Source organism: Podospora pseudopauciseta, chromosome 6, assembly GCF_035222475.1.
Source record: "Podospora pseudopauciseta strain CBS 411.78 chromosome 6, whole genome shotgun sequence".
Lineage (NCBI taxonomy): Eukaryota > Fungi > Ascomycota > Sordariomycetes > Sordariales > Podosporaceae > Podospora > Podospora pseudopauciseta.
Window position 1 is genome coordinate 3,841,570 of NC_085895.1, and position 26,819 is coordinate 3,868,388.

General features: G+C 49.5%; 8 protein-coding genes across 8 annotated transcripts; 4 read left to right on the forward strand and 4 right to left on the reverse strand.

The window, feature by feature from the left end:
* Nucleotides 1-2: 2 nt before the first annotated feature.
* On the forward strand, nucleotides 3-1,035 carry QC763_0099860 (uncharacterized protein; the record flags this gene model as incomplete). Its single annotated transcript, XM_062906387.1, has 4 exons — nucleotides 3-105; nucleotides 174-452; nucleotides 507-678; nucleotides 790-1,035. The coding sequence occupies 3 exons, from the start codon at nucleotides 3-5 to the stop codon at nucleotides 674-676; spliced, it is 552 nt and encodes a 183-aa protein (XP_062763532.1). The 3' UTR covers nucleotides 677-678; nucleotides 790-1,035.
* Nucleotides 1,036-1,148: 113 nt separating this feature from the next.
* QC763_609540 (uncharacterized protein) lies at nucleotides 1,149-2,248 on the reverse strand (the record flags this gene model as incomplete). The annotated part of the gene is made up of 3 exons (XM_062914776.1): nucleotides 1,149-1,568; nucleotides 1,619-1,964; nucleotides 2,001-2,248. 3 exons carry the CDS (start codon nucleotides 2,246-2,248, stop codon nucleotides 1,149-1,151), a joined length of 1,014 nt encoding a protein of 337 aa, XP_062763533.1.
* An 8,721-nt stretch (nucleotides 2,249-10,969) lies between these two features.
* Nucleotides 10,970-13,063, reverse strand: QC763_609560 (uncharacterized protein). Its single transcript, XM_062914777.1, has 5 exons — nucleotides 12,743-13,063; nucleotides 12,503-12,675; nucleotides 12,389-12,440; nucleotides 12,139-12,333; nucleotides 10,970-12,056 (listed from the first exon to the last, which is right to left on the reverse strand). Exons 1-5 carry the CDS (start codon nucleotides 13,053-13,055, stop codon nucleotides 11,068-11,070), a joined length of 1,722 nt encoding a protein of 573 aa, XP_062763534.1. The 5' UTR covers nucleotides 13,056-13,063; the 3' UTR covers nucleotides 10,970-11,067.
* Nucleotides 13,064-14,686: 1,623 nt separating this feature from the next.
* On the reverse strand, nucleotides 14,687-15,064 carry QC763_609570 (uncharacterized protein; the record flags this gene model as incomplete). The annotated part of the gene is made up of 1 exon (XM_062914778.1): nucleotides 14,687-15,064. The coding sequence occupies one exon, from the start codon at nucleotides 15,062-15,064 to the stop codon at nucleotides 14,687-14,689; it is 378 nt and encodes a 125-aa protein (XP_062763535.1).
* Nucleotides 15,065-15,900: 836 nt separating this feature from the next.
* Nucleotides 15,901-17,962, forward strand: QC763_609580 (uncharacterized protein; the record flags this gene model as incomplete). Its single annotated transcript, XM_062914779.1, has 7 exons — nucleotides 15,901-15,971; nucleotides 16,047-16,288; nucleotides 16,351-16,483; nucleotides 16,542-16,743; nucleotides 16,798-17,167; nucleotides 17,219-17,401; nucleotides 17,460-17,962. Exons 4-7 carry the CDS (start codon nucleotides 16,594-16,596, stop codon nucleotides 17,960-17,962), a joined length of 1,206 nt encoding a protein of 401 aa, XP_062763536.1. The 5' UTR covers nucleotides 15,901-15,971; nucleotides 16,047-16,288; nucleotides 16,351-16,483; nucleotides 16,542-16,593.
* A 524-nt stretch (nucleotides 17,963-18,486) lies between these two features.
* Nucleotides 18,487-19,925, forward strand: QC763_609590 (uncharacterized protein; the record flags this gene model as incomplete). Its single annotated transcript, XM_062914780.1, has 2 exons — nucleotides 18,487-18,902; nucleotides 18,956-19,925. 2 exons carry the CDS (start codon nucleotides 18,487-18,489, stop codon nucleotides 19,734-19,736), a joined length of 1,197 nt encoding a protein of 398 aa, XP_062763537.1. The 3' UTR covers nucleotides 19,737-19,925.
* Nucleotides 19,926-21,040: 1,115 nt separating this feature from the next.
* On the forward strand, nucleotides 21,041-22,127 carry QC763_609600 (uncharacterized protein). The gene is made up of 2 exons (XM_062914781.1): nucleotides 21,041-21,512; nucleotides 21,581-22,127. The coding sequence occupies exons 1-2, from the start codon at nucleotides 21,224-21,226 to the stop codon at nucleotides 22,078-22,080; spliced, it is 789 nt and encodes a 262-aa protein (XP_062763538.1). The 5' UTR covers nucleotides 21,041-21,223; the 3' UTR covers nucleotides 22,081-22,127.
* A 3,111-nt stretch (nucleotides 22,128-25,238) lies between these two features.
* QC763_609610 (uncharacterized protein) lies at nucleotides 25,239-25,652 on the reverse strand (the record flags this gene model as incomplete). The annotated part of the gene is made up of 2 exons (XM_062914782.1): nucleotides 25,239-25,308; nucleotides 25,447-25,652. The coding sequence occupies 2 exons, from the start codon at nucleotides 25,650-25,652 to the stop codon at nucleotides 25,239-25,241; spliced, it is 276 nt and encodes a 91-aa protein (XP_062763539.1).
* Between the last annotated feature and the right edge of the window lie 1,167 nt (nucleotides 25,653-26,819).

A 26,819-nucleotide genomic window follows, 5' to 3' on the forward strand; every position in this document is an offset into this window, starting at 1 on the left:
TCATGAACGCAGATCTTGACGGTCTATACGAAGGAGTTCACAGGCAGGCAAACAAATATGGAAGGCCATTCAACTCGAAGTCTTATGGCCCATACTTTCTCCTTGGTAAGTCTTCCATGTCTACGTTGCATTGGTCGACGCTCACGGTGTCTAACAAACTATCTCATACACAGGTGGCTCACGGTACACAGCAGAGGAGGACTTTGCACAGGCTGGCTTGATACGAAGATTCAGAATCAAGATTGACCTCTGGTCTAAAGGGATGGTTGATGAAGTTATTCGGCAGAGAAACAGGGACTTGATCGAGACTGCCTACCTTCGGCTCCCGCCACGACGTGTTTGGATGCTCATCAAGCTGATCAGACTGATGTTCCTTGCCGGTCCGGATAAGCCGGTAGACCTAAAGCTAGCAAAAAGCGAATTCGAGGGTCCAGAGGATACGATTTCACGGGGTATGTCCCGATGGGGATTAAACTTTGATGACTGTCAAGGCTCACCGACCATAGTCCACCATCTTGTCACACCCGAAGTCCTAAACGACCTTCTCTGGAGGACTCACATCAACGACATGTATTCGAGACGGAATCATGGCGTTGACATTTGGGCCAGGCAGAACGGCGGCTGGGATCTTGCAGCGTGGGAGATGCCGTTTTTGCATCACATACGGGGTGCGTAGAGTTGAACTCAATTCAATGACTGAGGAAATTATAACTGACAATGTCATAGGAAGCATCAGAAACTGCGGTTAGGCCACTCTAACTATCAATAATGTGGCAATACTGACTCTAGCGTGCCAGGTATACCTGCAATCGAGAAGTTCGGACTGGAAGTTCCCGGATCTCCAACCCCCGCTTGCACCATTGACACTTTTAGGGACATGAGACCGACGGATATACGCAAGACAATTGTCGAGCTCAATGTGAGGAAGCTAGCAGAGTTGGAATTTGACTCTCTTTTCGATAACCAGGTGGAAGGTCACGATCTGTTGATGGAGTTCAAAAGGCTGTTCTTCCAGCTGTCATACCCAACCCCACCCTACACGTGGTTATTGGAAATGGCAGTTCGAGCTGGAGTGTTGTGAAGAAAATGGTAAACATTAAGCAGTCGTTCTTGCTTTTCATAAATCATTACAACAGTCTACCGATCCATCACTTCATAATATCCCAAGCCGTAACCCCCGTCTTGACCTCCTCACCGCTTTTCCTTCTGACCATACTCTCATCTTCCCCCTCCTTGGCCTTCTCGGTATCAGTCAGCTTCTTCTTCCGCTTCAGCTCAGCCCAAACGGAGACACCAATCCAGATGGCGCCAATAACACCTGCCACAGCGGCGTACACAGTCTTTTTCTGGTTCGTGGCTTGAGATAGATGCAGACCCAAGCCACCGGTGATGATGCCGATGATGATGCTGCCCCTGCCGTTGGCCAGGTGGAGCTGGGACCAGATCTGGCGCTTTTGCACCTTGCGGAACTTGAGATGGTGCACCACGCCGAGGACGGGCTGGATGAGAAACAGAACGAGGAGGACAAGACCGAGAATAGGGTGGTAGTTTGTTGATGTATTCGACAGCTATCTCTTATTAGCATAGGGTGAAAAGAGGGGAAAAGGGGGGAACATACCAAAGACCCAGAAGGAATCCTGATCATGTTGACGAGGTAAATCCCCAGCGCAGCACCGCTAATGTAAATGATGGTGGCCAACACCTGGAAAATGACATGCACCCAGAACCCCCACTTCCCAGGCAACACCCGGAGAAGGATCGACCCAATGGGGAAAAGAACCACCATCGCCAGCGAGGCGAGGATCCCGTGGATGGTGCGGTAGTTCATCGCTTGTTGCGTGTCGAACGGGGCGCGGGAGTTGTTGTTGCCATTGCGGTAGCGGTAGCGGTAGCCGCCTGCGTTGCCGGTGCCAAAGTAGGCGTTTGTTGATGACGCCGAGTTGGAGTTGAAGTTGGAGTTGGAGTTGGAGTTGGAGTTGGAGTTGGAGTTGGAGTCGGAGTTGTGGCTGCCGGAAGAGGAGGATGTGCCGTCGTTGTCGTTGTTGCTAGGGTAATACCCACTTCCGAAGCCGGTGCTGCTGCCGCCGCCGCCGAAGGAGGACCCACTTCTACCGCTGCCGGAAGAGGAGGACCCACTTCTACCGCCGCCGCTGCTGCTGCCACGGGCTGCCTCCACGGCGAAAGCTAAGCACGCGACGAGGAGCGCGATTTGGAGCAGGCGGAGGGTGAAGAAGGTGAGGGACTTCATTTTGAGATCAGCACTCACTCTACACCAAAAAGAAAAGTATGTACAACGAAGGTGGTAAAAGAGGTGAGGATTATGATAACCATGGGCGTGCCATGGCTTTTTAATTAAATCATATTTTTGACAAGCTGCCGCAGGCACCCAACGTGGTACCAAAAAGGTCCATCAGCAGCACTGCCTGACGGGACCTAGACCGCATTGTGGCATGCCGGCCGCGGGGATGGGAACAGGGGTCTCAGGGGCCTCCTGGGTGAGGTGGTGGGTGCGCATTGCGGCGCGGGTTTGGTGGTGCTGTTTAGTTCGGCGGGGTTGGGGTGATAGTTCCGGGCGCTAATTGTTTGTAGGTAGTGGGAAGAGAATAGCCGAGGTGTCACTGGGGATGGCATGTAGAAATTGCAAACTGGAAGCTGGAGATATTTGTTGATCGCAAGCTGGAGTTTTGGAGATTCTGGTCTGGGACTTTTGATGCGATTTTGAACGAGTTTGGTAAGGTAGGCAGCTGGTAATGCGATGTTCAAGATGCGACGGGCGCTAAGACTTGAGTCCGAAAGCTTAACGTCCATTTGCTCTGGTCCCCGGGCGCTCCTGACAGGGGCTTAGTATCACTGGGGGAAAGGGCAAGAGGAGGGTATAAAACAGTCGGTTTATTGTGGCTTCAGATCCTTGTGATGGCACCTGTGAAAATCATCAGTTTGTATTTTGGCTGGTCTCGATATGTAAGGATCTTTTATTCGGCGCTAAGTATTTCAAGGAAAAATGGAAAAGAAAGAGGATGTGATGGATGTTGGCTCCCTCCCACTAACAATTCTTTCACCACTGTATCGTGAGAAAAAAAGAGCAAGCTAGTGCTTGACTCTTGGCAGGCGTTTCTTTGGCCTTTGCTGTCCCAGCAGTTTGTATGCCAACATTCATTGGCTGGATTTACGGGGCAACTGAGCCCTGCATCTCCACGCATAGGGCAGGTGCAATATGTGCTTGCATTGCAGGATGTCGGGTCCGGGTGCACTGTCGACTTGAGTCCGAATCGAAGTTGCTATCTAATCTATTCGAGGCATCAACTGTCGTCACAGTCTGACAAAGGATTCGGGGGCCAGGGACAAAGAACCCTAACCTTCAACACAAGCGTAGTGTTCATAATGCAATTGTTAATGAACAATTGGTTGTATTTGAAACGAGCCACGAAGACGCCATGATAAATCAGCAGTATTATTTAAGCCCACCTCCCCTTCCCAGTTTCGACTCAGAAACCACATCCATCTCGACAGTAATCTACCCCCACAACAAGCTGACGTCTCATACACCTGGAGTGCAGTGAGACGATAACAAAGCCAAGTGGCACGAAACCTTTGTCGAGATCTGCTAACCCCCCCCACACAGCTATCCCCCTCCCCAAACCACAGGTAAGTCCAAACTGAGAAACCACAGCAAAAATGTGCAAATACTTCGACCTCTACCTCCAATGCCCCCGCTGCCGCGAAAACTCCCCCGAACAAAAGGTCGAAGTCGCCCTCTGCCAGCTCGTCAAATACCTCCCCGCTAGCGTGAAGAAGAACGGGGGCATCTGTGACGATCTCAAAACCCGCGAACTCACAGGAGTCTACGTCGAGGAGGAGCTCTGCGAACAGTGCAAGAACTCACCAAAAAGCAAGCCCAAGTTTCAGGCTTCGGGCGCTGAGTTAAGACTCTTCTTTGCGCAACTTTGGCGTCAGCACCGCGAGACTGAGATACAGCTTGGACCGAGGAAGCAGGAGAGGCAGAAGTTGGAGATCTCGAAGGATGGGAAGAGTATGATGTTTTAGGAGGTAGGTAAGTATAGATAACATAGTAAGTGAACCGCTGAGTGTGGTTTACGCGTAATATTATCTTGATTAAATACCAAACTATTCTGAACATACCGTAGACTGATACTGTTTGTGCCAAGTATAACCTGGAAATTGTTTGTTCAAGTAGTTTCTTACCTACAGGGAAACGGTTGGGAGCTTTCATGTGCTTGACGTGTAAATTTGCAACTTCTTCAAAGAAAAATTGCTTCCATTACCTTCAGACGTCAGTTGGCGTGATTTGTCAGTCTGCGGTGTGATGACTGAGCCAAGTGCGTGCGTGCATACTATTTGGTGATAACGTATATTATAAGCGAGTCGTACATATAAGCGAGTCGTACAGTCTCCACCACCCTACAACAGCTATCCTCAATTGCTAGACCACAACACTAGGAACCGACTATAATTACATCAGAAGCAGCTGAATCTGAGGATTCTTCAGCCTCCTGGCAAGTGCGCGCATTATGGCCAGGCTTGCCGCATATACCACAGCACTGAGTCTTCGTACGAGACCCCCCTATACCACCACCACTTTGTCGATTTTCCTGGATTACCTGCTCGCCCACAGCCTTCTGATCCAGTAGATCCTGTGCCTCTTGTACGGCAAGTGACCCTCTAAGCCTCACACGTGTTTTTTTGGCTCTCCGTCTCTTACTAAGTGCCTCATTGGCCTTTCGCAATGCCGAGAGCTCCATACGTAGAAGAGCCACCTCGTGCATTATAGTTATCGTACCTTTAGCTAATCGATCTACAGCAGCCAACATAGATATTGGAGAGCTACCCTGGTGGTTTGATATCCGAGTTTTAATAAGCTCTGACTGTGAGGTAGCTTCTCGAGGGTTGTGTGGTGTTTGGGAGAGCCAAGGGAGTGCCGTGCCTGGCCTTGAGGATGGGGGTGTTGGCATACGAAGCTTTATATCTAGCTTAGAAAGTACCCTCTCTGGATCGTATAGTATAAGGCCAGTACCCGCAAAGCTACCCTATATATTTTTCTCCGTTATAGAGGCGAAGAAGGCCTCGCGGAAGGTATAGAGGAACTCGAGCTTACTTACGTAATTGATATATATACGTATTAAGTCCTCGATTTAGCGGCCGTACGCCTGCTTTAATAGCTTAAAGTAGCCGATATCGGGTAGTTGGAGGTAGTGTAAAGAATGTAGAGGTATGTAGAGCGTAATAATGTTATTTTGCTAGTAGTAGCGTTCGAATTCGGTCGAGTGGTAGCTCTCGTGGCCGTCGAGGATTAATAACCGGTATTTACCCTTTATCCGGGGCGCCGTATAATAATTAAAGTGCTTAATCTAATCTAGGCCTACCAGATTAGTAGTCTAGCTATTATCGGTAGTTGCGATATACTAGGTAGACGGTAGGTTATATTCGATATACTAGTTAGTAAGGTGGTACTGCGCGGCTAAAATAATAAAAGAAGGGATAGCCTAACCGAGGGTATTAACTTCCTAGATTACCGTTGCCCATTCGCGGTTACTAGGCTAGGCTAGTTTCGCCTTACTAAGGCCGTCCGAGGTCGTAACTACTATACCCGCGAAAATAATACTTATTATAAACCTAGTCTCGTCGAAGTTATAAATATCGTTATCTACAATACCGTATTTAGCCTTGGTATTCCGTACGAGCGTAAACCACTCGATAATAACCTTTAGATCCTCGCATTTAGCCCTCTAGTAATCGTATCTACGCGTAAAACACGTACGGAGCTATGGCTAGCGTTTAACGAAGTTATATGCCCAAAGCTTGCCAATAGGGGGCGTGTCGCGTACGCGTAGCAGTTGGTTAGCCATATCTTCTACACTACGCAATCTTGGTGGAAAAGCTCGCGTACATAGCTCAATACTATATCGGACAATAGCTTCCTCTTCCGATTGAGTCAGCTTTTTCGAATTGGGTGTTATATCGCGTCGTGCAGGCCGGCCGGCGCGCCGGTTAGAGAGAGTCATAGCTGGTACGTTGTAGAGCTTAGCTGCAGCTCGGAGGCTTAATTTTTTATTGATTCGAAGAGCCTCAAGGGCTAAGAGTATCCTGGCTTCCTTTGAAGTAGGAGGCATATTGGGTTGTGGAAAAAATTGATGTTAGGTGTAAGGAGGACGCGTCGTGGTGGAGACTGTACGACTCGCTTATATGTACGACTCGCTTATAATATACGTTATTGTATGATGTGGCTATTCGCCAAGAGCTTAAGCCTAACGGATGCCCTCTTTACCTCAAGTACTCAGGATACCTACCTTCTCAAGGCAGTCGCCCATACTCATCGACAACTTGAAGCAGTCGAGCTCCCTAGCTCTATTCATCAAATCTTCATCGATCTAGTTATCTACCTACCTTGTTCGGTATACCCCGTCCACCTGCTATACACAAGGTTTCAAGCCCAACATGAACCCAAGCGATGACAACTCGGATCCGTTGAGACTCATCGTTGAGGCTCGAAAGAACAAAAGGTTTTGGTATGCCTGCCGCGATGGTAAACTCAAGAAGGCTAGAAGGCTTTTGAGACAGGGGGCCGACGTGAATGTGAAGAGACGTTGCTTCATACTAAAACCTGGTCGTCGAGATGAGGGGTCAGACTCAGAAATGATCAGTGATGATAGCGGCGCTGACTCGGATGCTGAAACTTTGAGAAGGAACCCCAAAGGCTTTTGGAAAGCATGCCGTGATGGAAACATGCAGGAAGTACAACGACAAATGTGGTACTACAAAATGAAACGCAAGCATCCTGAACTTTGGCAAAACCACATGCCAGAAGATAGCGACTGGGACAGCGACGACGAGCAAGAGGACAGAGACAATCAGAGGGCAAGAGACGACCGATATAAAGACTTGGGAAAGGTCTCAGCACTTTATATTGCCATTATGCGAGATCATTTCGACATCGCTCTTCATCTCCTCGATCAACCTGGCATTGATAATCTTGCCAAAAATACACCGAAGAGAAGGAGACTGTGTTGCACAGAGCTGTAGCGAAGGAAGCAGAAGACGTTTATCAGAAACTTATCAAGCACCCAGACGCCCGCGAACTTGGCGAAAGTAAGGACAAATACGGAGATTCGGCAATCCAAATGGCAGTAATATTCGGCGATGTCGTTGCTACCCGTGTATTGCTAGCTTCCAGATTTGGCAATCCACACTCTCTAGAGAGCCTTCTGTTGCTGGTGACTCCCACCGCCGGTCTAGACCGCCGAAGAATGTTGACGTCGCTCGGCTATTACTCATGAACGGGGCGAGGCTTGGTTTAGAGGACGGAGACGGTAGGTACCTTACCTAAATACCTCTGTTCTGGAGTTTGTAACACGACCAGATTTGCTGACCTCTGAATAGGAAAAACTACAGCGCTGCAAGCTGCGTGCGAAAATGAAGATGTAGGTATGGTGAAACTGCTCCTAGCCCGGAAGGCTCCACGTATACCAATTGGGCGTGATGATGCATTGAGACTGGCAGGAGATGAATTGTGGCAGAATAAGGACGAGACCAAGCCAGCGTGGAGCAACTCAATTTCGAGGCAACACGAAATTTCAACCCACTTCAACATCGAAATCACATTTTCATGTGCCTTGGATCTCAACGAGGGTGGCTCATATACCCGTAACTGGACTCGATCCATGCCAATTAATGACTTTATGGGGTAAGCTCAGAATCTAGGTCCTCGAAGGTTTGTGGAACGGCACCGTTTATTAATTCACGAGTGCAGCACACGACTTACAGAAGAAAACTTGCTCACCCAACTCGAAAAAAAATTTGTCAGAGACACGAAGGATGATATAAACACCATAGAGCCCGAAGATATCGTGCCATGGATTCATATCCCACACACCAATGTGAGTAAGAACCAGTACCTTTTTCTTGACCTTCAAAAGCGTAAGAAATACGGAGCATTTGTGACAGAGACAATTCTACCCCCCCAAGACTGATGCTAACTGCTACATCAACACAGATGACATGGGTCAAGGTAGGTAGATACCTGGTATTTACCGACGATCTACTCTTACGGAGTTGGCGTAGCATCCTTGAGTTCGTGGCTCACAAAAAGGTCAACAGGATGTCGTTGCCAAATTATGCGAGTCTTACGGGAGGACCGAAAACGAGAAGCAGTACTACATGTCCCGCTTTGTCGATGCCACGGCGTGTGCCCGGAACACCGCAGGTAACAGCTACTGTCGTTTCCCTCACGTATGTCTTCTTTTTTTTCACAATGCCCGGGATGGTAATGACGAAGAGGCTGACCCAACTTGATTCCAACCTCAGGTACAATGCCAACATAAAATTGGTGGAACCATAACCTCATCAAAGATTTCCCTTGTCGTAAGTCATCATGATGGTCTGCTTCAGGAAATATCTAAGCACCCACCTAGTAGTTAATTACTGTCATTTTGATATCACTAATATGACGGTTCACTAGGTTCCATTTATTGACTTCGAGTCTGAACGGTATCTAAGCCCACATGAAAATCGCCCTTCTCCCGTTCTCCAGAAACAAAGAGACCTCTGGGATTTGGAGAGTCAATTCGGTCCATACGACGGATCTGTTGGTCTACAGCGCCCAGAAACCTTAGACCAGGCATACCATGATGGATATACGGCTCTCAATCAAACAGACAAAGATCAGGTAGTGTACAAGTGGTTGAAAGAACGGAATTGCGCACCAGAGACGCCTGAAACAAATAACACACTACTGAAGCTTCTCATGGTTCGTCAGTTGTGGATGTGGAAACTGGACGAAAGTGGGACTTATTACTACTGCTGTGCTCTTGCGAATAACCTGTTGGCTAACACGTAACTAGGAACGATTCTTACAGCAATGCCCCCGAGGTGGGATGGCGAATCCAAAGAGACCCTGTTTGAGATAGTATCGCGGTGTTTGCCATTACACGCTTGGAGCACCCATCACGCACTGGTTCAACAGATCCTCCTTCAATGTCTCAGGTTACCTGATGAGTTTGAACAGTCAGGTCTTGGATATCACATCTTGGATATCTTTGAGAACTGGATAGCGAAACAGGAGAATAAAGAAGTGGGGCTTTTTAAGCATTTTTGCCAATTCGTCGAAGACCATGACACCGACAGAGAGAACCACGGATTGGATCATGAGTCTCTCAAAATCAGAGGACAGATTCAGATCATTTACGAGCTTAAAGACGTTCTGGGAGAGCTTGCCATCCTAAAGCAACTATTTACGAATCAGGAGGAGATTGCCGAAAGGTACCACAGCACATGTCCGCAGGGCGACGGGAGCATATCTCACGAGACTTTTATCCAGCAGTCCCGGATTCGAGCCTTTATTGACCGGGTCGATAGACTGGAAGCCAACGCCACCAGAGTTCGCGCAGCGGTGGGTCACATTTGCTTTGGGGAGTTAAGGACTAATGGCTGACATTTTAACCGTATAACTCTGCTTAGGTGGATCATCTCGTCAGTGTCAAACAAGCTCAGGGCTCTTTTATTGTGTCGAAACTCGCCAACATCGAAGCCGTGAAGTCCCGCCAACTGAACAACTACGCGTTGCTTCTTACCGCCGTCACTATCGTTTTTGTAAGTTTCATTCAACTGACGTTGGTCCAGCGACTATAATCTCTGCACGGTGCTTATTTCGGTGGTGATTATCGGCAAAACTGGACATGAAATGCGTCTACCCTACGATACTAATAACACCATACCTAGACACCTTTGGCGTTTATGCTCGCCCTCTTCGCAATATCGATTGAAGGTTTCCCGCATGACGATACCGGAGAGCCTTTTTATAGGTCTTCCTGGATCACAGGTCGATTGTGTGAGTACATACATGTACCCGAGACTTGTGTTTGACGTCCTCCATAGTTTGATTCTGATATCTGTGTCTATTGGGCAGTTGCTGGGGAGTTGGTCAGTCTTTTTGCGATATCTTTAGGCTTTTTGGCGATAAAGAATGCAAACAAAAGAGATGAGGAAAATCTCAAGCAGCGGCTGAGCAGGGAAAACTCCAGTGTGCCCGCAGTTCGAGGCATACTAGAAGGTCTCCGTCAAATGGTTCATCCCTCGACTGCACGCGTTGCACAAGATGCCCAAGGCGACCAAAACATCAACAATGGAGTAGCTCAAACCGATGAGGTCCCTTTGGCCGACAACAACGGTGGAGGAACTGAAGCTACCGGGGAGGTCCCTCCCGCTCGGGAAAGTCCTCCATAGCTTAGGCAACGCGGATCAGGGAGACCGCTGCGTGGTAGACAGCAGGGTGAACCAGACTTGGAACAACAGGAGGTACCTAGGTAGTTTTTCAGGACAGCGACAACTTACCTGAACCACAGTGGGAGCCTCGAGTGATTAGTCTGAGTGAAACCTAAAGATCACAGCCTTGGAGGTAACGCGGTGAAAAGAACAGAGAGGGACAGCAAACTGAGTTGAGTGTTTCGGGTTTCTAGGCACCTTCACCACGATAATAATTGAGACACCAAACCTCAAAGGCACATTAATAGGCCTTTTAGCTATGTTTGAAGGCCTCTTGACTATCTTTAAAGGCCCTTTAATTGGCTTTTCAGGTATGTATTATGGGGTTACTTGCTGTTGCTGTCTCAATTACTTTGTGGTGAGGGTGCTAGGATGTCATTTGGACTTTGAGAATTTCAACATCTCTTTCAGAGTCACACAAGATACCTCTGGTATCCAATTCCATTGAAGAGTTGGCAAAATAGACGAAAAGGGTTTGAGGCATATTTCAACAGCTACCCTACGTGTTACTCGTTGAGGCCTGTCAGCAGTTTTGAAAGACTTTTAATTACCTCTCAAGGTGTTGTTGGGAATATCATCCTGTCTTAACCTATGTTACAGTGTCAATCATGTTTTCTACAATTCAACGGTATTGTAGCCTTTTATCACCACAGTAGCCCCAAACAAGAGATCAACTTCTTCAATGCAATTTTTTGCTGGTCGTTCTCAATGGATGTGCATAGATTCTACCTTACAAACATGTCTCCTTCGTGTCATACACCCTCCATAAATCCAACATCAACCAAATGCAATTTAAACCCTACCCCTGAGTCTAACCTCCACCCCCTTCTGCCTCCAAAACCAACTATTCACCGTCTCCCACTCCCTCTCCCGATCCGCCAGCGTAACCTCATACCTATTCAAAACCGTGGCCACAAGCTTATACGTTTCCACCAACGCCAAGTTCCTCCCCAAACAAATCCTCGACCCAGCCCCAAAGCTCAAGTCACAGGCATTCCACTTTTGCATTCTCTTTTTATACTCCTCATCGGTCTCCCCACCTTTGACATCCCGCAACCACCTCTCAGGCCTAAACTCGTCCGCATCAGAACCCCAAACAGTCTTGTTCCTGTTGCCAATATAAGGATTGATACCAACGGCCACCCCGCCAGGAACAAAGTCGCCGTTGGGAAGGGTGAACCCCTCAGCAGGGACATAACGCTCAAGCGGCATAGCTACAGCAGGATGAACACGGAGCGCCTCCCTGACCACAGCCTCGAGGTAGGGCAGCTGGCGAGCTTGAAAGTAAGGAAAGGCGTTGGAGTTTTCAATCCCCGCTGAACGAACCTCCCCTACCAGACGGGCATAGACGGCTGGGTTCTTCAAGACGTAATAAAAGATGGCTCGGATAGTGATGGCTGTCGTGTCTGCTCCCGCGATGAGGTTGACGAGCAAATACCCAAACACCATGCCGTCGTGGACGGTGTCGGGATGGTTATTCTTGGAATCGATAAAGTGTTGGAGATAGTCGGGGACCTTAGGGTTGAAGTTCTTGTCTTGACCTTGCATGCGGGCGATGAGAGAGGTCATGGCGATGTTGGTGACGTTGCTGAGGTTGGGGGGACCGATGCGGAGGATGGGGTTCTTGTCGAGGAGGAAGTCCAGCCAAGGGATCTGGCCGACGGAGGCGAAGTAGTCGAGGGATTTGTCGGCTGTGGCGATGGAGCTGTCAAAGTCGTGACCTTGGGTCATGTAGCCGAAGGGTTTGGAGAAGGTGACCGAGGTGATGAGGTCCCAGGCATCTGGAGAGGAAAGACGAGTTAGCTGCCTGTGTGCAATTGAAGGGAGATGAGAATGCAAAGATAGGTAGGCAGGGGAACTGACAGAATGCAACCCATTCTCCCAAATCACAGGTCCCCTGACCGCCTTGGGCAAAACGATTGTCGAGCTGTTGCATGAGCTCTCCGAGAACGTTGTCCATGTGTGACTCGAGGGCCAGTACACTGCCGAGAGAGTAATGCTTGACAATCGGACGCTTCATTTGAGCGTGCTCAGTCTGATCGGTGGTGCTGAAAATATCTATTGTATTGTCAGCCACAACACTCAGGACGTCTAGGCATTGAAGGCAACAAACGGTAGGTAATTTTCCCATTGACGAGGGCACTGTTATTGTGGTAGAACTCGGTCTGAGAAGTTTCGGTGTTAGTAAAGTTGACGGCATGACCTCGTTGTAGGTAGGAACACAAACCTTGCGCCATTTTCCATCAGTGCCATACAACACTTTGGATAACTCAGGGTAATCGAGATCCAGTAAGTTGGGACCAATGCGCACCACTGGTCCATACCTGTCGTGAAGCCTCTTCATGGTCAACTCATACTTGCCGGTTCTCACATGGTAAAGACGCCAGATGTTTGTGTATCCTGATAGTGACAGTATGATCAGCACATGCCGAGCATAGGGTGGCTGACTGAGAATGGGCAAACATACCGGAGAGGAAGGGGCCTGGATACCCACGCAATGGAGATGTAGCCCATGAAAATGTGAACCAAAGAAGCAAAGTGACAATGGGAGCAACAAGCACAGTCACAGCCAGTCTGGCCAGTACACGACTGTCTAAAGTGGGCAGACTCCCGTAGCGGAAAGCAACGAGTGAATCGAGGATTCCGTTTGATGTCGACATCCTGATGTTGCTGCGTGTGTGAGAAAAAGATACAACAGGCAGCCCAGCTTCGGAAAGAATATCCAAGGACAAACGTTGCTTTTCACGAGGCAGTTCCGGGGTATAAAGCCCTACGAGCATGCTTTCTGCCCCGCCCCCCTGATATTTCCCCTGATTGGTTTACCCCGAACATCCCGATATCATTCCTGCCCCCTCGCTCACTTAGGTTCAGTCTTTCTGCTCGCAGCGAGAAGCCCACACAGTGCCGAGAGGCTGACTGTAGTACCGGGAGAGGGGGCCAGATGTGGTGACGGGGCCCAGGTCTAGCGGCACTGTAGAGACTGGGCACAAATGTTGATCTCAAACCAGCTATCTCGTACGCCTCAACGCCGCTTCATTTAGAAGCAAGGCTATATTGGATGCCTTATGCGTGTGGTAGCCAGACAAATTGCACATTTGGGAATTCAAACGCGTAACATCAAACTAATATTGTCTGACTGCTCATCAAGCTGTGGCCAGGAGGGCGTCAACCCCTGAGGCGGAAAGTCAACAAATTTTGGAACATGTCATCTCACACTGAAAAGAAGGAAGAAGGGTGAGAATGGGGACAAACCTCGGATATACCTCCGTGATCAACCACGGCTTGCCTGATTTGGCAGGGGAACACGAGCCTCGGGTTCATGTTGCCTGGGACAGAGAACACTACCTGTAGATACAACAGTGATAATGTAGCTGCCGGCAGTTTGATCAGGCAATAGTTGGACAGTGCCAGACTTTCTTCGTCCAAGAACTGTGTAGATCTTGCAATGAGACGGTGGGGCAGTGCGTCTATCCATGAGGCCTCTGTGTTACATTGCGTTCTTCAAGGCCTCGGCATCACTAGCGTGGGTGGCCTTCCAGGAAATGGAACTCCGCTTCTGACAGCGGGTGCGGCCCTTTCCCGTTTCTGGTCTGTGTCACTCTGGGGTTGGATCCTTCGCCTTATCCTCCCGTCCTTGGCAACGGGGAATCTTGTCCAGACACGCAGGTTGAACTCAATAGCAAGTCCTGGTCAATGACTGTCAACTCTCTGGGAATGAGGAGGTAGACACACTACTTCCATTGAACTTCCCTTCTGTCATATCTAACGCCACTCTGGCACCACTTCGAAATTCCAAATGCACAAAAGAGGAGATACTTAGACGCCACAATCCATTGCAGTCCCTGGCAAGGAGAATCTGGCAACCCGTTATTGGGTGACCCGAAATGCTGGGTCTGAATATTGTTTGAGGTTCCGTTCCTGGCCCGGGAAACTTCCCCGACAGCCCCTGCCATGCCTGATCAATCTTATACATCATATCATGGCAGCAGATCATCCAGTTATCCTGGCACGCACACTGTGCTTTCTTCAGTTTCCCAAATCTTCACCGGCTTCTTGCATTTTCCCCGCTTTGGAAGTCAGAAATTCCAGCAACTCCAGCGAATCGTCCTCCTCCTCGCCCAACGCAATCGATGGTCCCTTGCGCATGTAAAATGGAAACTCAAACGCCGCGCCTGGAAGAAACTGGCATACTCCCAGTCGACTATCGCTGTTATGCGCAACGTCTCAGGGTCAACGGTTACATTGTGCTGTGAGCAGTCACCATGACAAAAGACGTAATCTTCACCGTCTTTTGCCTCCGACTCCTTGCAGGACGACCAGTTGTCTTCACTGGGTGATCCCCAAGACACGATACGGAGGGATCACAATCCCGGATGGCCCACCGAGGCGCTTGGATTTGATTCCTTTCAACTTAGCCAGGTGTTTCTCCAGCTCCACACGGGCGGCGGCCTTCTACGGTCTCGTCTTTCAAGTATGACATGTTGACCCCGTCAATGTTTTGAGATATCAGGTAGTAGGCGTCGTCGTCTTCAAAGCCGCAGTATATGTCGGGGACAGGGATGTCGGTGTGCTGCCGGATGAAGCGGAGCGCGGCAGCTTCGTTCATGAGGAGCTCTTTTCGCAGTCGAGGAACGTAGGTTTTGCCTTTCCAGTTGGTGATGAATTTTTTTGGTCGGAGGGACCTCTTGATGAAGGTGTTGCCGCGAATGTAGTACTTTCTTTCGGGTGTCACAGCGAAGCAGCCATCTTCTCTGGCTGGGTGCGGTTCTCGTAGCTTCGGGTTAGACATTGAGCTTCGGAAATGACAAAGAATTGTTATTGCTTTTTTTTTTTTGGTGCCCGGTAAGTTTCACTGAGTTTTCGGTTTACAAGTTGCGAAGCAGCGAGGTGGAAGCTGAAGGATGGGCAAAAAAAGAGCGCCATTACAAAGACGGGGAAGCAGGCGGATAGCGAAGGCACAGCACTTGGAACCCAAACGCACGTTGGCAGTTTCAAGAATGCTCCATTGGGTAATACAACCTACACCAGACGATTCCAGTGATCCCATATCTCGGTATCACAAAGATCTGTCCAGGTTTCTGGGTCGTACAACAGGCAAAAGTATCTCTTGGATATAAGATGTCCAAGAGCCTGCTTGTGAAGCAAACTTCTTCAGCACCTACTTACCTATTCAGCATTGCATCAGAGGCCAACTTGTCAAAATCATCTAGAACATATACGGATCACGAACGCCCACCAGCCTCTCAAATCGAAGCAAGAAACGTTCAGCATGCCCTCAGAGGTCTATTCTTGCAAAAATTGCGGGACCGAAGTCTCAAGCACCCAACCAAAGTGTCCATCTTGTGATAAGGCCCCTGCTTAGATCAAGGGGGGGATGCCGGCAGTCGGGACTGTTTTCAACAACTCGCATAATCCTTCTGTGCATCTCTCATAAAATGAACACGCTTTATATGCTGCAGATTATGCTATGCACTCATGTACTAGGGTAGCACAATATAACTCTGCCTTACCTTACCATACCTTGCCTGTGCACGGTGAGGAAGATCCCCCCACAGTCCCGACGGCAGGCAAATCCAAGAACAGAAAGTGTCAGCGAGAGACGTTGCTAAGTGGTTGCCGGTTTCTTCAATACCTACCTGTCACATTCTAGACCCTTGCCGTTGCACTTTTCATTGCATACCTGTCAGCTCACGTAGGTAGGTACCTTGCTTTGCTTTTTCTCCTGCATTCTGGATACCCTGCTGAAGAACATCCAACTTGATGATGAACAGTCCCTTCCACGGAGCGGCCGTCACTCAACTCGCTTCACCCCCATGCCACCCAACCCCTGACGCCGCCAATACCCGTTTGATTCATTCAAAGAGCGAGACGACATCGAGGACACCGAGAACCCGGTAACCCGGTCGAAATTTGCGCGCCACAGTCTTGTCTGCTTATCTGACTCTTTGGTGGATTCGCTGATCATGTCAACGGGCGAGATCCTGCGGCCTTCCATGAACATGGATAGAAACCGGTATTGAGACTTTTCCTTCAGATTTCTTCTTCTGGTGATCTCTTGCTGAATCCTGGCATGAGATATCTCCGAGAGTGGCATCAGGGGCAGCTGCGAGTCTTCGGGCACAGTCCGTTATGTGACGACAACCACAACAAAAAGGTAGATGTCTACACTGTCGTCTCCCGAAGATTTAAACTTAGACAACCTCAGTAGGTAAGAACAGAACAACTCACACCTATGATATATATCCACTTGTTGACTTCAATCCGAGAATGAGTCAGAGCTAGAAACCAAATTGAGACCGACATCAACTTGCCTTCATCATGACGCTCGGAGGCGATGGCCCATGGGCTGTCTCCGTCATGTGGATAGTTACAGCCCTTACCTCTGTCTTTGTTCTCCTCCGTATCTACACCAGGTTCCACGTGGTGGAAAGCTATGGGCTGGATGACCACGTCTACAACTTCGCGTTTGTGAGTTTGCCTTTACCCAAAGCTCCATCGAACTAATTCTGACGTTCAACACAGGTTCTCCTGCTGTGCTACACAATCATGACAACCATCGCAGCCCAATATGGCTTCGGCCAAAACATGTTCGACATACAGGAAGTTGAAGACCTTGTCAAAGCTATTTTGTTCGAGGCAATCGGCCAAACATTTGCGGTGGTTGGCATGGCGGTGGCAAAGTGGTCGCTGGGTCTCTTCTTGTTGCGCCTTGTCACGCAAACATGGCACAAGTTCGTCATATGGATTACGATGGGAAGCTTGCTGGCAGCGTCTATATCTGTCTGCTTTGTGTTCTGGCTGCAATGCTCGCCACCGGCTTACCTCTACGACAGGAGAATTCCTGGGGGTTACTGCTACATCAACACCACGCCAGTGTCGTTTACCTTGTGCAGTACGTCTTCTCTCCGACTGAAAAAATATTCCTTTCTGACAGATTGAACAGTCCTCTGCGTCATTGCAGACTTCTTCTTCGCCATCTTCCCATGGGTCTTCCTCTGGAAGCTCCAGATGAACCAGCGGGAGAAGATTATCATTGCCGCAAGTATGAGTCTTGGGTTGATCGCCGGTGCATGCGGTATTAAAAGGACCATTGAAGTCCCCAATCTGTCAAGTACAAACTACACCAGTAAGCCGCCCCTAGTCGCCTCTTCCCCTTCATATTTCGCTGACAATGGTCGACATAGAGGACACAGTTGGTCTCATTGTCTGGTCCGCTGCCGAAATCGCCATCACCATGATCTGCATTGGCGTCCCTGTCGTCCGACCCCTCTACAAAGGCTTCATCGACAAGCTCACGTCCCGCGCCACCCGCTCAACATCCGGTTACAAGAAACAAAGTGGTCCACGATACGGGCTCAAGACATTTGGGGGGAGCACCATGCCTGGAGCGAGTCGATGGCAGGCTGAGACAACTGATGGGGAGGAGAGTGATGACAAAGCAAAGAAAGCCGAGGAACGGACAAGGCAGCTGAAGATGGGCGTGAACGGCCCCTTCACTCATACCAAGGCTGTTGGAGGGAGGACCATGCCGGCTAATAGGAGTGATGAGGAGATTTTGGGGCAGGAGTATCGAGAGAACATGGCGGATGATGTGGAGGATGGAAGTGGGAGGGGTAGTAACATTCAGGTTGTCGAGACTTGGACTGTTGATCGGTCGTCACCGGTTGGGTCGCGGGGGAGGTATTGAGTTGTCGGTCTGCCGCGGAGGTGACCCTCAGCAGAGCCGTGCCCGGTGTTGAGATGTCACAGTATTGTAGCTTGATGGACTTGTTCAAGCTTTGTAATTCCGAGATCCTGTCTGCCTACCTAATCACAGTTCTCGGAGCTTTTTTGATGCTTAATGCTGTTGGTTGGACTTGGCTACTGATGACATAATTCATGACAACCAACAAACTCCGCGGCGCCGGAGGATCGATCCCACCATCATTCCCGAAATGGTGACACTGGGCTCAGAGTCCTTGAGCTCGGCGGAGCTATGACATTGTTAGACTTGGAGGTGAGCAAACACTCTCTCTTCACGATTACGTACCTCATGAATATATTAGGGGAATTATATCTAATCAAGCCTGCACTTTGCATGTGGTGGATGAACTGTGTCATGATGACTGCTGATTCGGCTGGTGGAACCATGACAGATGTGCCCGAAGTCACTTTGATGTCTGCGGTAAGATAACGCCTATTGTGGCAAGAGATGTTGTTAACGACATCCATATGATCTGTTCAACCAGCTACCTGCAAAAGGTATATAAGGGATGTCTGGTGTCTACAACAGATCAACCCTTCACTATCAACATCTTCAGTATCACATCCAACAACATGGCTAAGCTCTTCATCTTTCTGTCCGCCTTTCTGGGCATCCTCACTACACTGATCTCAGCTCAGTCCAGCCCTTTCGAAATGGTCACCCTCATCAAGATTGACTACGCCACTGCCGAGCTAGCTGAGCACTACCACCGCCTCGACGTCACCTACAAAACCATCAACGCAACCGCCATCAAAGCTGCCGTCCTGGTCCCGAAGAAGCTCGCAGCCTCCAACAAGAAGACCGACGCGCCCGTGGTGGTGCATTTCCACGGCGGTGGTCTCGTCATCGGAACTAGCCTCGAGCCTGCCTTTATTGCCGACTGGTACGTTCACTAACCCCCCTATTCTGCCCTCCAATGCTAATCTCCATCAAAAGGGTAACCCAACTCCCCGTCTCCACAAACTCCATCCTTGTCTCCCCGCTCTACCGCCTCCTCCCTGAAGCAAACGCCCCAGAGACCCTATCCGACATCTCCTCCTTCTGGTCCTGGCTTCACACCTCCCTCCCATCCGTCATCGCCTCCGCCTACCCAAAGATCAATACCAACCTCAACCAAATCGTCACCATAGGAGAGTCAGCAGGCGGCTACCTCGCCGTTCAATCCGCTCTCTTATTCCAGGAAAAAGCCAAGATCAAGGCCGTCATCGCGCAATACCCCGCCATCTGGCCCGACCTAGCCGCCTGGGGGTCTCTTCCCCTCCCTGACCCAACCAACGAAGCTGTCATCAAAGCCGGAAAGGCCATTGATGAGTACCTCGGTAACCTGACGGGAACAGAAATAAGAACTGACGCCCCCTATCCTGACCGCTGGGAGTTGACAGAGGCGGCGTTGTTGAGTGGGAGGAGCTTTGAGTTTTGGGGGGACGAGACTGCTATTGCGCAATCAGGGTTGGAGTATGCTTTGAACGTGTCGAGGCAGTGGGGGGACAAAGTGCCGGGGTTTTGGGTTCTTCAGGGGGAGAATGACGGGATGGTTGCACAGGCGGGGACGGAGGAGTTTCTTGCTCGGTTGAAAGGGGTTCACCCAGGGGTGGAGGTCAAGTACACGCTCAGACCGGGATTGCATGGTTTTGATGCGCTTTATGGGTTGGACAAGCATTTTATTGCGGAGGGGGTGAGTTGGGTGAAGAGGTTTTGGTTAAAGGGGAAGAACTAGGTACCGAAGGTATCCAAGGGATCATCTACCATATCCATGCCTAGGCGTGCCTAACGGAACGGTATACAACTCACCTACGGACGGAAAGAATGAGGAGTGTGGCAAGTAATTATTAAACACAACGGCTGCTTTACTGGAGGGCTCAAGGTCACCGTGACTCATAAGCAAGAGACAAGAAGAAAACTGAACAAATAAAGCAAACGCCTTGCTTTCTACCAGCCCAACCGCCAACCGTTCGCGCTTTCAAGCACGACTCATCAAACCTTCACCGCAAATCCACCAAAGACGAATAAGCCCGGGCACGTTCTCCACTACCATTTCAAGGGTTCCATCCTAGATCACTGGCCAACCACACGGACCTCAAGATAGGATTCCATTCATTTACCATCGCCTCTTGTAACAATCCTCAATTCTCTTCAGGCCGCCGGGCCCTCGGGTTCCGGTGCAGAGTTCTTCTCAGTGCGCTTCTAATCAGCTTCCATTTTCTAGTCGATCCTGTTCTGTTCTCCCTGTCTCGGGCCCGGTTTGTAATCCCGCGCTGGGCAGGATTGGTAGCTGGTGTATTGGTATCCGTCCCTTGGTTTCTGTTCGCAGTTTCGGCCTGGGTTGGTTCGGAACGGGGATTTGACGGTATTGCTGTGGGGTTGGAAAGATGGATCGTTCGATGTTGCATGCCCCAAAAGCAAGGTTCGAGACCCGTTTGGCAGAGCCAGACTTTTGCTTTCTCAGCCCCCTCCTGAAATATTATTCTGGCCTTCTTATTCCCCTCTTCTTGTTTTGGTGAGGCGGCACTGGGAAGTTTGACCAAAGCCGTGGTAGGCTCAGTGGCGGGTACAGCCGCTCGGTCGGCTTCAATTGCGTTGACCTGGTTCATGTAGTCCGCAGCGTTGGCAGCTGAAGGGAATGTGATTTTCACTTTCCATTCTTGCTCTTCTTTTTTACTTCCATGTCGAACTAGTTCGGTCCTATAGGCCATAGTGTGGAGGGTGATACTTTTGGCGATTTTCTAGATCGAGAAGCGATTCAAAATTAGGGTCAAAGGCGAATGGTGGGAATCCATGATAGAACTCGGTTGTTCCTTTGCTTGGTGCTTAAGAAGGGCGGGGACATGCATCTGTGCAAAAAGGCCAGCGCAACAAAGCTGGCTGTACTGAGTTCTCCTTCAATGCAACAACCACATGCACTTCGGATACGTATTTTGTCCAATGGCTTTGCTAGGACAGATGTGTCTGCATGCCGAGATGACCCCATTGAACACACCATATCACCCAACGAGACGAGTGAGCGGTCCATTACTAGGTAGATCATCATAGGCTATTTGATTTGATAGTGCGCTGAAAAGGAATGCGATGAGTAAGGTGGTGCATACCTCCCCACCTTTGCTAGGTGACGGTACAACCTGAAATGAAGTGGCTACATATGGCGCTAAATGCACGCAAAAGTTACCTGAGATTTTGACCTGGAATTCAGTTGGAATAGGCCCTTAAATGGCCGAAGCCGATCTCGATCCAGAGGGGCTCGACCTCGAAGATCCCCAAGCCTGGATCAGTCACAATTACCGAGAACACCTAATAACCAAAGTCGAAAAATGGAATCCCATCTGGGACCAAGCACCACAAGCCGATGTCTTCAGCTATTGTATAAGCATCGCACAACTGCAACGCATGCGGATACAGCGACTACAAATACAACTTGCATCAGCTGCAAGAAAAGCATATGAAGGTGCAGATACAGACAGTGACTGGAAAGATTGGGATAAAATTCTTAGTGAATATGGTAGGATACCCCACTTCGTTTACCTACTGCATTTTGTGAAGCCAGGGGGCTGACATTGTCACGCTCAGTTTCAGCAGTCCAAGAACATGACTACATGGAACAACGCGGATCCGGCGGGAGAGACCCTTTCCTGATAACAGGAGAGCGTTATATGGACAGGAAGGTTCTTGAACAGGTCATGCATGGCTTCCAACTATCGGAATCGACTGATTCGAATCCGACTGGTGAACCTTCGCTACGAGTATGGCAAACAACTCGACGGGCCCCTGTTCCGACACGAGGAGACAACCGTCTGAAGAAGCTCCTGGCCCGGATTGGTATAGCTGCTATCGGGACTGCGTTTCTCATTGTCCCGATGTGGCTGTTGATATGGGTTGTGTGGGAAGACACCTGGGTGGCGCTGTGGTCGACAACCATTTTTGTTGCTGTGTTTGGGGTGCTGATGGCGTGTGTACTGGAGAATGAAATTGCGGTTCTCTCAGCATCTGCGGCTTATGCAGCTGTGCTAGTGGTCTTTGTCGCCCTTGTTGCGGAACAGGCCCGGGGTCAAGATGAGAAGGGTTCATAATCAGAAAATGTATTCTGTGGTTAAACACCATGGCCGGTTATTGGCTTTGAGGGGGACTGAAACTCGATTGGACCTTACGAAAGGGTTAATTATATGTATCTCTGCTACCGTGGTCCTGCATGACATGATACAAATATTTACTTCGAAAATGCCCGTATTCTGTCACCAACATCATTTAGTAGGTACCCTAGATACCTACTTACCGTACAGCTAGATTGGTAGACAGACAGCACAACAACTCAAGACAGTCCGCTGTTCGTGCTCAGTTCTGGTTTTCCTTCAGTGTGACATTGTAAATCATTCCTGCATTTTAAACAATCCCGGACCCCTTCCCTATTCGGAGTATCATTGAAACTTCCAGGTCTTTAGATGTCGCACCACGCTGTTCCAAATTGCCGAATCATTTCTTGTCTCGGCCAGACCTGCATCCCCTCCCGCCCAGCTGGCACCCCATAGTCCACATGGTTCTTTGAGCCAAAGAGTCTTCTGTCTCTGTCGGAAACATCGTTCGAGTCGGGTGTGTAAAAGCCATTCATTGGCGTGCGCGGCGCTGTTGAAAACGATGCCTAGTCGATTTTTGAGGGTTATATGGTTGACTTCTGTGAGGTATAGGTATACATGACAATCCCGCTTGACGCAGAGGTTGGTGAATTTGACGCAGTCGAAGTACAACGATGCCTCCTCATCGGTTGGAAAAGAGACCAGGATGCGTTGTTGACCGAGCTCAAGTACCAGCTGTATGTTGTATTCTGCTCTTTCGTGTGGTGCCGGTTGATCCACTGGGAATGTCGAAGGGGAGATTTGAGATTTGTTTGCGTCCATATCGTTTCGTGAAAGGGAATAAAAGAAAGCTGACGTGAAAGGTGATGAGCGGGTTGCTAGCAGGAGAAGGCTGCGACCAGCAGCGTATTTAAGAAGGACCCAACCTCTAGGACTCAATCTGGTGTGCTGTGGCTGAGTCCTGGAGGCAGCCCAAGGCCCAAACTCATTTCTCGCAAGCGAGTTGTGGTGTTGACTACCAGGTAGGGAAAGTGAGGATAGATGCTAAGGCTGAGAAGGCATCTCTGCCCTAAAATTTGGGCCCATTCTTAAGGCGATCCCATTGTTGGCAGTTCTGAGAGCGAGCTTACTGCGCGCCTACCGGCTCTGAAATAGGATGTTGACAGTCTTGGCGGCAAGGTGAAATTAGTGGATCAGCACTCAGGGGCTAGGGGCTAGACCCACCTGGCCCCCTTGGTTGACTGGCCAACCATGACACCTCGACATGTCATTGTCTTGGTCGACCTCTTTGATGTTTCGAAACACCTAGCATAGTAGCTATCTTTGTTTATACCTGATGAAATTCTTAGGGGATGTCGTGGCAAGTCACCGAGGGTGCGCATGGATGAGCATGAGGTATGATAACTGGAAATGGCAGGTGGGTCACTGTAGGTATAAAGACAGTGGTTTAAAAATCGGTCAGGACTTGGGTGCTTTTCATGCTTCAGTCGCGCATTAACGTACGCTTTTCCAACTCAAACTCAAATAAGCCACTAAATGTGAATACCTGGGAGCTCCATGAGGTCCCAGTATTCCTCAAAGGTTTCAACACAGGTGCCGCCTATACTCTTACCCATAGCCTCCCTCTTCGTGAACCCGTTGCCCATGAATGCAAACCTGTTTTGTCTGATAGACGGCCCGTTCCTACTACCAACCATGCCGCGATAACCGTAGCCAAAGTCGTAGTCCTCCCACCTTGGATGCCTCATGATCTCCACGAAATGGAACGCACTCCCAGGGTAAATACCAATTACCCTGTCTTCCCCTCCCTCGCCAATTCTTTTGTACCAGCTCTGGCATCCTTCTGTCCACATACTCCCCCTCAGATACGCCTGAGCATGTTTGTTGTACTCGTCCATGACACTCCTATGAACCTCCATGCACCTTACGCCTTGGGTCTGCATCTTCCTCACACACTTGTAGATGTACATGCCCTGAGCTTGGATAGCCTGCACCAACCCTCCATTCGCAACCGGGGAGTTGGGACCCAGAAACATGAAGTAGTTGGGGAAACCAGACACCGTTGTGCCAAGATAGCACTCTGGGTCAGTACCTCCATCCCGGTGACAACCGCTCCATCGCTCCGCAAGTCTCACCCCATCACGTCCCACGAGCTCAAAAGAGGGGATTTACGACGCTTCATATCTTGTAGCGCATACCACCACGTCAAATTCTCGTTCTTCCTCCTCCTCCTCGCTGGCCGAATGTGACAGCATGATTCCCCGCCCGGTAATAGAGGTACCTGGACTCCCTCCAGCCTGGTTAGACTGTGGATCGAGGAAGACACACTCCACTCTATCATCCAGCAAAGTCTCCAAGAAATCCTTGCTCGGAGTTACTCGTCTGCAACCAACAGAAAATTTCGGAATCAGCCGTTTAGCGATAATACTGCCTTTTTCTGAGGTCTCTACTTGAAGTCGTGACTCCATACTCTTTCGACAAGCTTCCTGGGTTGCACTTTGAGGAAAATCGCCCACCGCCTGAAGCCCTGAAAGCAGCGTTGCGTTCGTTAGTGAGAGCGCGACGGTGGGCGAGAAGGGATTTGGGGTCTGAGCTGAAGGTGAGCTGTGTCGAGGTGGGATAACTGTTGTGTTCATCTACGAACTGCGCAGGTTGTGCTGATGGTTTGGATGGAGGGCACGTAATCCATGTCGAGGAGCGGGCAAAAAAGTGTCGTGGTTTTAGCCTCTGCTCGGAGTCAGTACAAGGAAAATTCCAAACAATACATGGGGCCTAGACCTGCCTTTTGCAACTTCGGGAAGTATCTGTACCCCTGAAGAGCCAATGCCAATGATTGCCAAGTTCTTGCCGGCGACTTCCACCGTCTCATCCCAGAGGGCTGAGTGGACAAGCTAGCCTTTGAAGCGATCCATCCCCCTGATTTTGGGCCACTTTGGGGTTCTGGATAATAGATGGTCAGAAAAGGAGTTCGCATGGCGTACCTGCAAGTGGTGTGTGATTGGAACGTGAACTCACTGAAGAAAGCCTGTCGCGTTTACCAGTGCATTGCATCGATCCTCAAACTCGGTTCCCTTGGCCATGTCAATGACCGTGAGGCACCACTCTCCAACCTCTTCATCCCAGACTGCACTGGTCACTTTGTGCCCGTACTTGAAGTACTACTCACAGTCGTACTTGACTGCTGTGTCTTTAAGATAGTGATGGATACTAGAGGCGGTGGCGTAGTAGCTGGGCCAATGGGGATTGGGACAGAAACTGTAGTTGTAGATGTGAGCCGGAGTATCACACTGGCATCCCGGATATCTGGAGCAAAAACGATGGCCTTTTAGCGTCTTCTCAATTGTTCATGGGAGTTGCCAATCTTACCTGTTGACCAGCCACTTGCCACCAAGATCGCCATTCATCTCGTAAACCTGATAGTCAAGGTTCTCCCCCTGCATCTTCTGACCTACAATGATGGATAAGAGTAGCCCTGAATAACCGGCATCGATGCATACCAGACGGAAAGGCCGAGGCGATCCCAATGGAACCTCCTGGATTTTGTAGCCACCACTCGGCGTAATGCTGCCCATTGTGTGCTGTTGAAGTGGCTTGGAATACGGCGACTCTGTGTGTCCAGGAATACATTCGACAGTGCTGAAAAGAAATTTCTCAAGATCGAGTGTGCACATGGAACCGAGCCATTTATACAGCTTAGTCCAAGCGAATAACGCGGATTTGGGCGAGGTTGGTATAGTTGGGAAACCGGTTGCTCAGCTTATTCTCATCAAATCTGACACCAAGATGTGTGTTGAGCCGTCCAATCATCCATGCCAACGGGGCAAGTACCAGCCCTTCGACTTCATCAATCCACCCCAAGTCGCTGTGGTTTCCGGGGAAATAAACTTGGTGCACATCATGTCCCTGCATCAATGTTGGCATGTAGGGCGCACGGGTTTCGTGCAAAGAAAGGGCATGGAAGGGAAAACGGACATCTCAAAGCACATGAAAGCGTGTGCAGTTCGGCGACCATAATTGACCGGACTCACTATCTGCCACTTCAGACACAAGGTCATTGGTGTTCTGTTGCTTTCCGAGCTTGCAAAGAAATTCGAGTGGCTTTGCCAATCCTGTGACAGGCCAACCAAGAGAACCGACGGTGTCGAAGCAGCATAAGGCATCGATGCTGACATTATAGCCTAAACCATAGAATATGTGATTTGTCGAGGTTACATCTTCATTGGCCCCAAAAGGTTTTACTTACATCCATCTGGACACTGTCATAGGTATGACAGCCATTGAGCAGCCCGTTTCTACTTCGTAACAGCATGTCTACAATTACCGTACAACTTCTGGAGCATTAAAATGGGTATAATCTCTATCCCCTTCATTATTCCTAATACTGGTCTTTGATCTCTTAAATCATTTCTCAGACTAACGCAGTCCAACACCAAATGACAGGAGATAGTTTGCCACCAAACTCCGACACTCAGCTTAAGGTGTACAGGGATGAAAGCTTCAAGAATACAGTTCTCCATGAGGCATCCGGGCAAGAGATATCAGTGCTGCCAAGCAAGCCTAGCTACGACCAATGGGATTTGTCACCAGGGATGAAGAAAGAGGTCAGGTCAAGCTTTGAGGGCATCTTTGGGGAAAAGGCTAAGGACTGGGAGCTTTCAATTATCGAATCTGCTGGTACGTTGAAACTTGGTAGGTACTAGGTACCTACCTACTTAGGCATCGCGCACCATTCATTGAAA

Coding starts and splice junctions, on each gene's coding strand:
- QC763_609600 (XM_062914781.1), top strand. CDS start 21,224: ATGGCCGAAGCCGATCTCGATCCAGAGGGGCTCGACCTCGAAGATCCC. Junction 21,513..21,580: donor TAAAATTCTTAGTGAATATG/GTAGGATACCCC, acceptor TGTCACGCTCAG/TTTCAGCAGTCCAAGAACAT.
- QC763_609560 (XM_062914777.1), bottom strand. CDS start 13,055: ATGCTCGTAGGGCTTTATACCCCGGAACTGCCTCGTGAAAAGCAACGT. Junction 12,441..12,502: donor CTGATGGAAAATGGCGCAAG/GTTTGTGTTCCT, acceptor GAAACTTCTCAG/ACCGAGTTCTACCACAATAA. Junction 12,057..12,138: donor GGGAGAATGGGTTGCATTCT/GTCAGTTCCCCT, acceptor TTTCCTCTCCAG/ATGCCTGGGACCTCATCACC.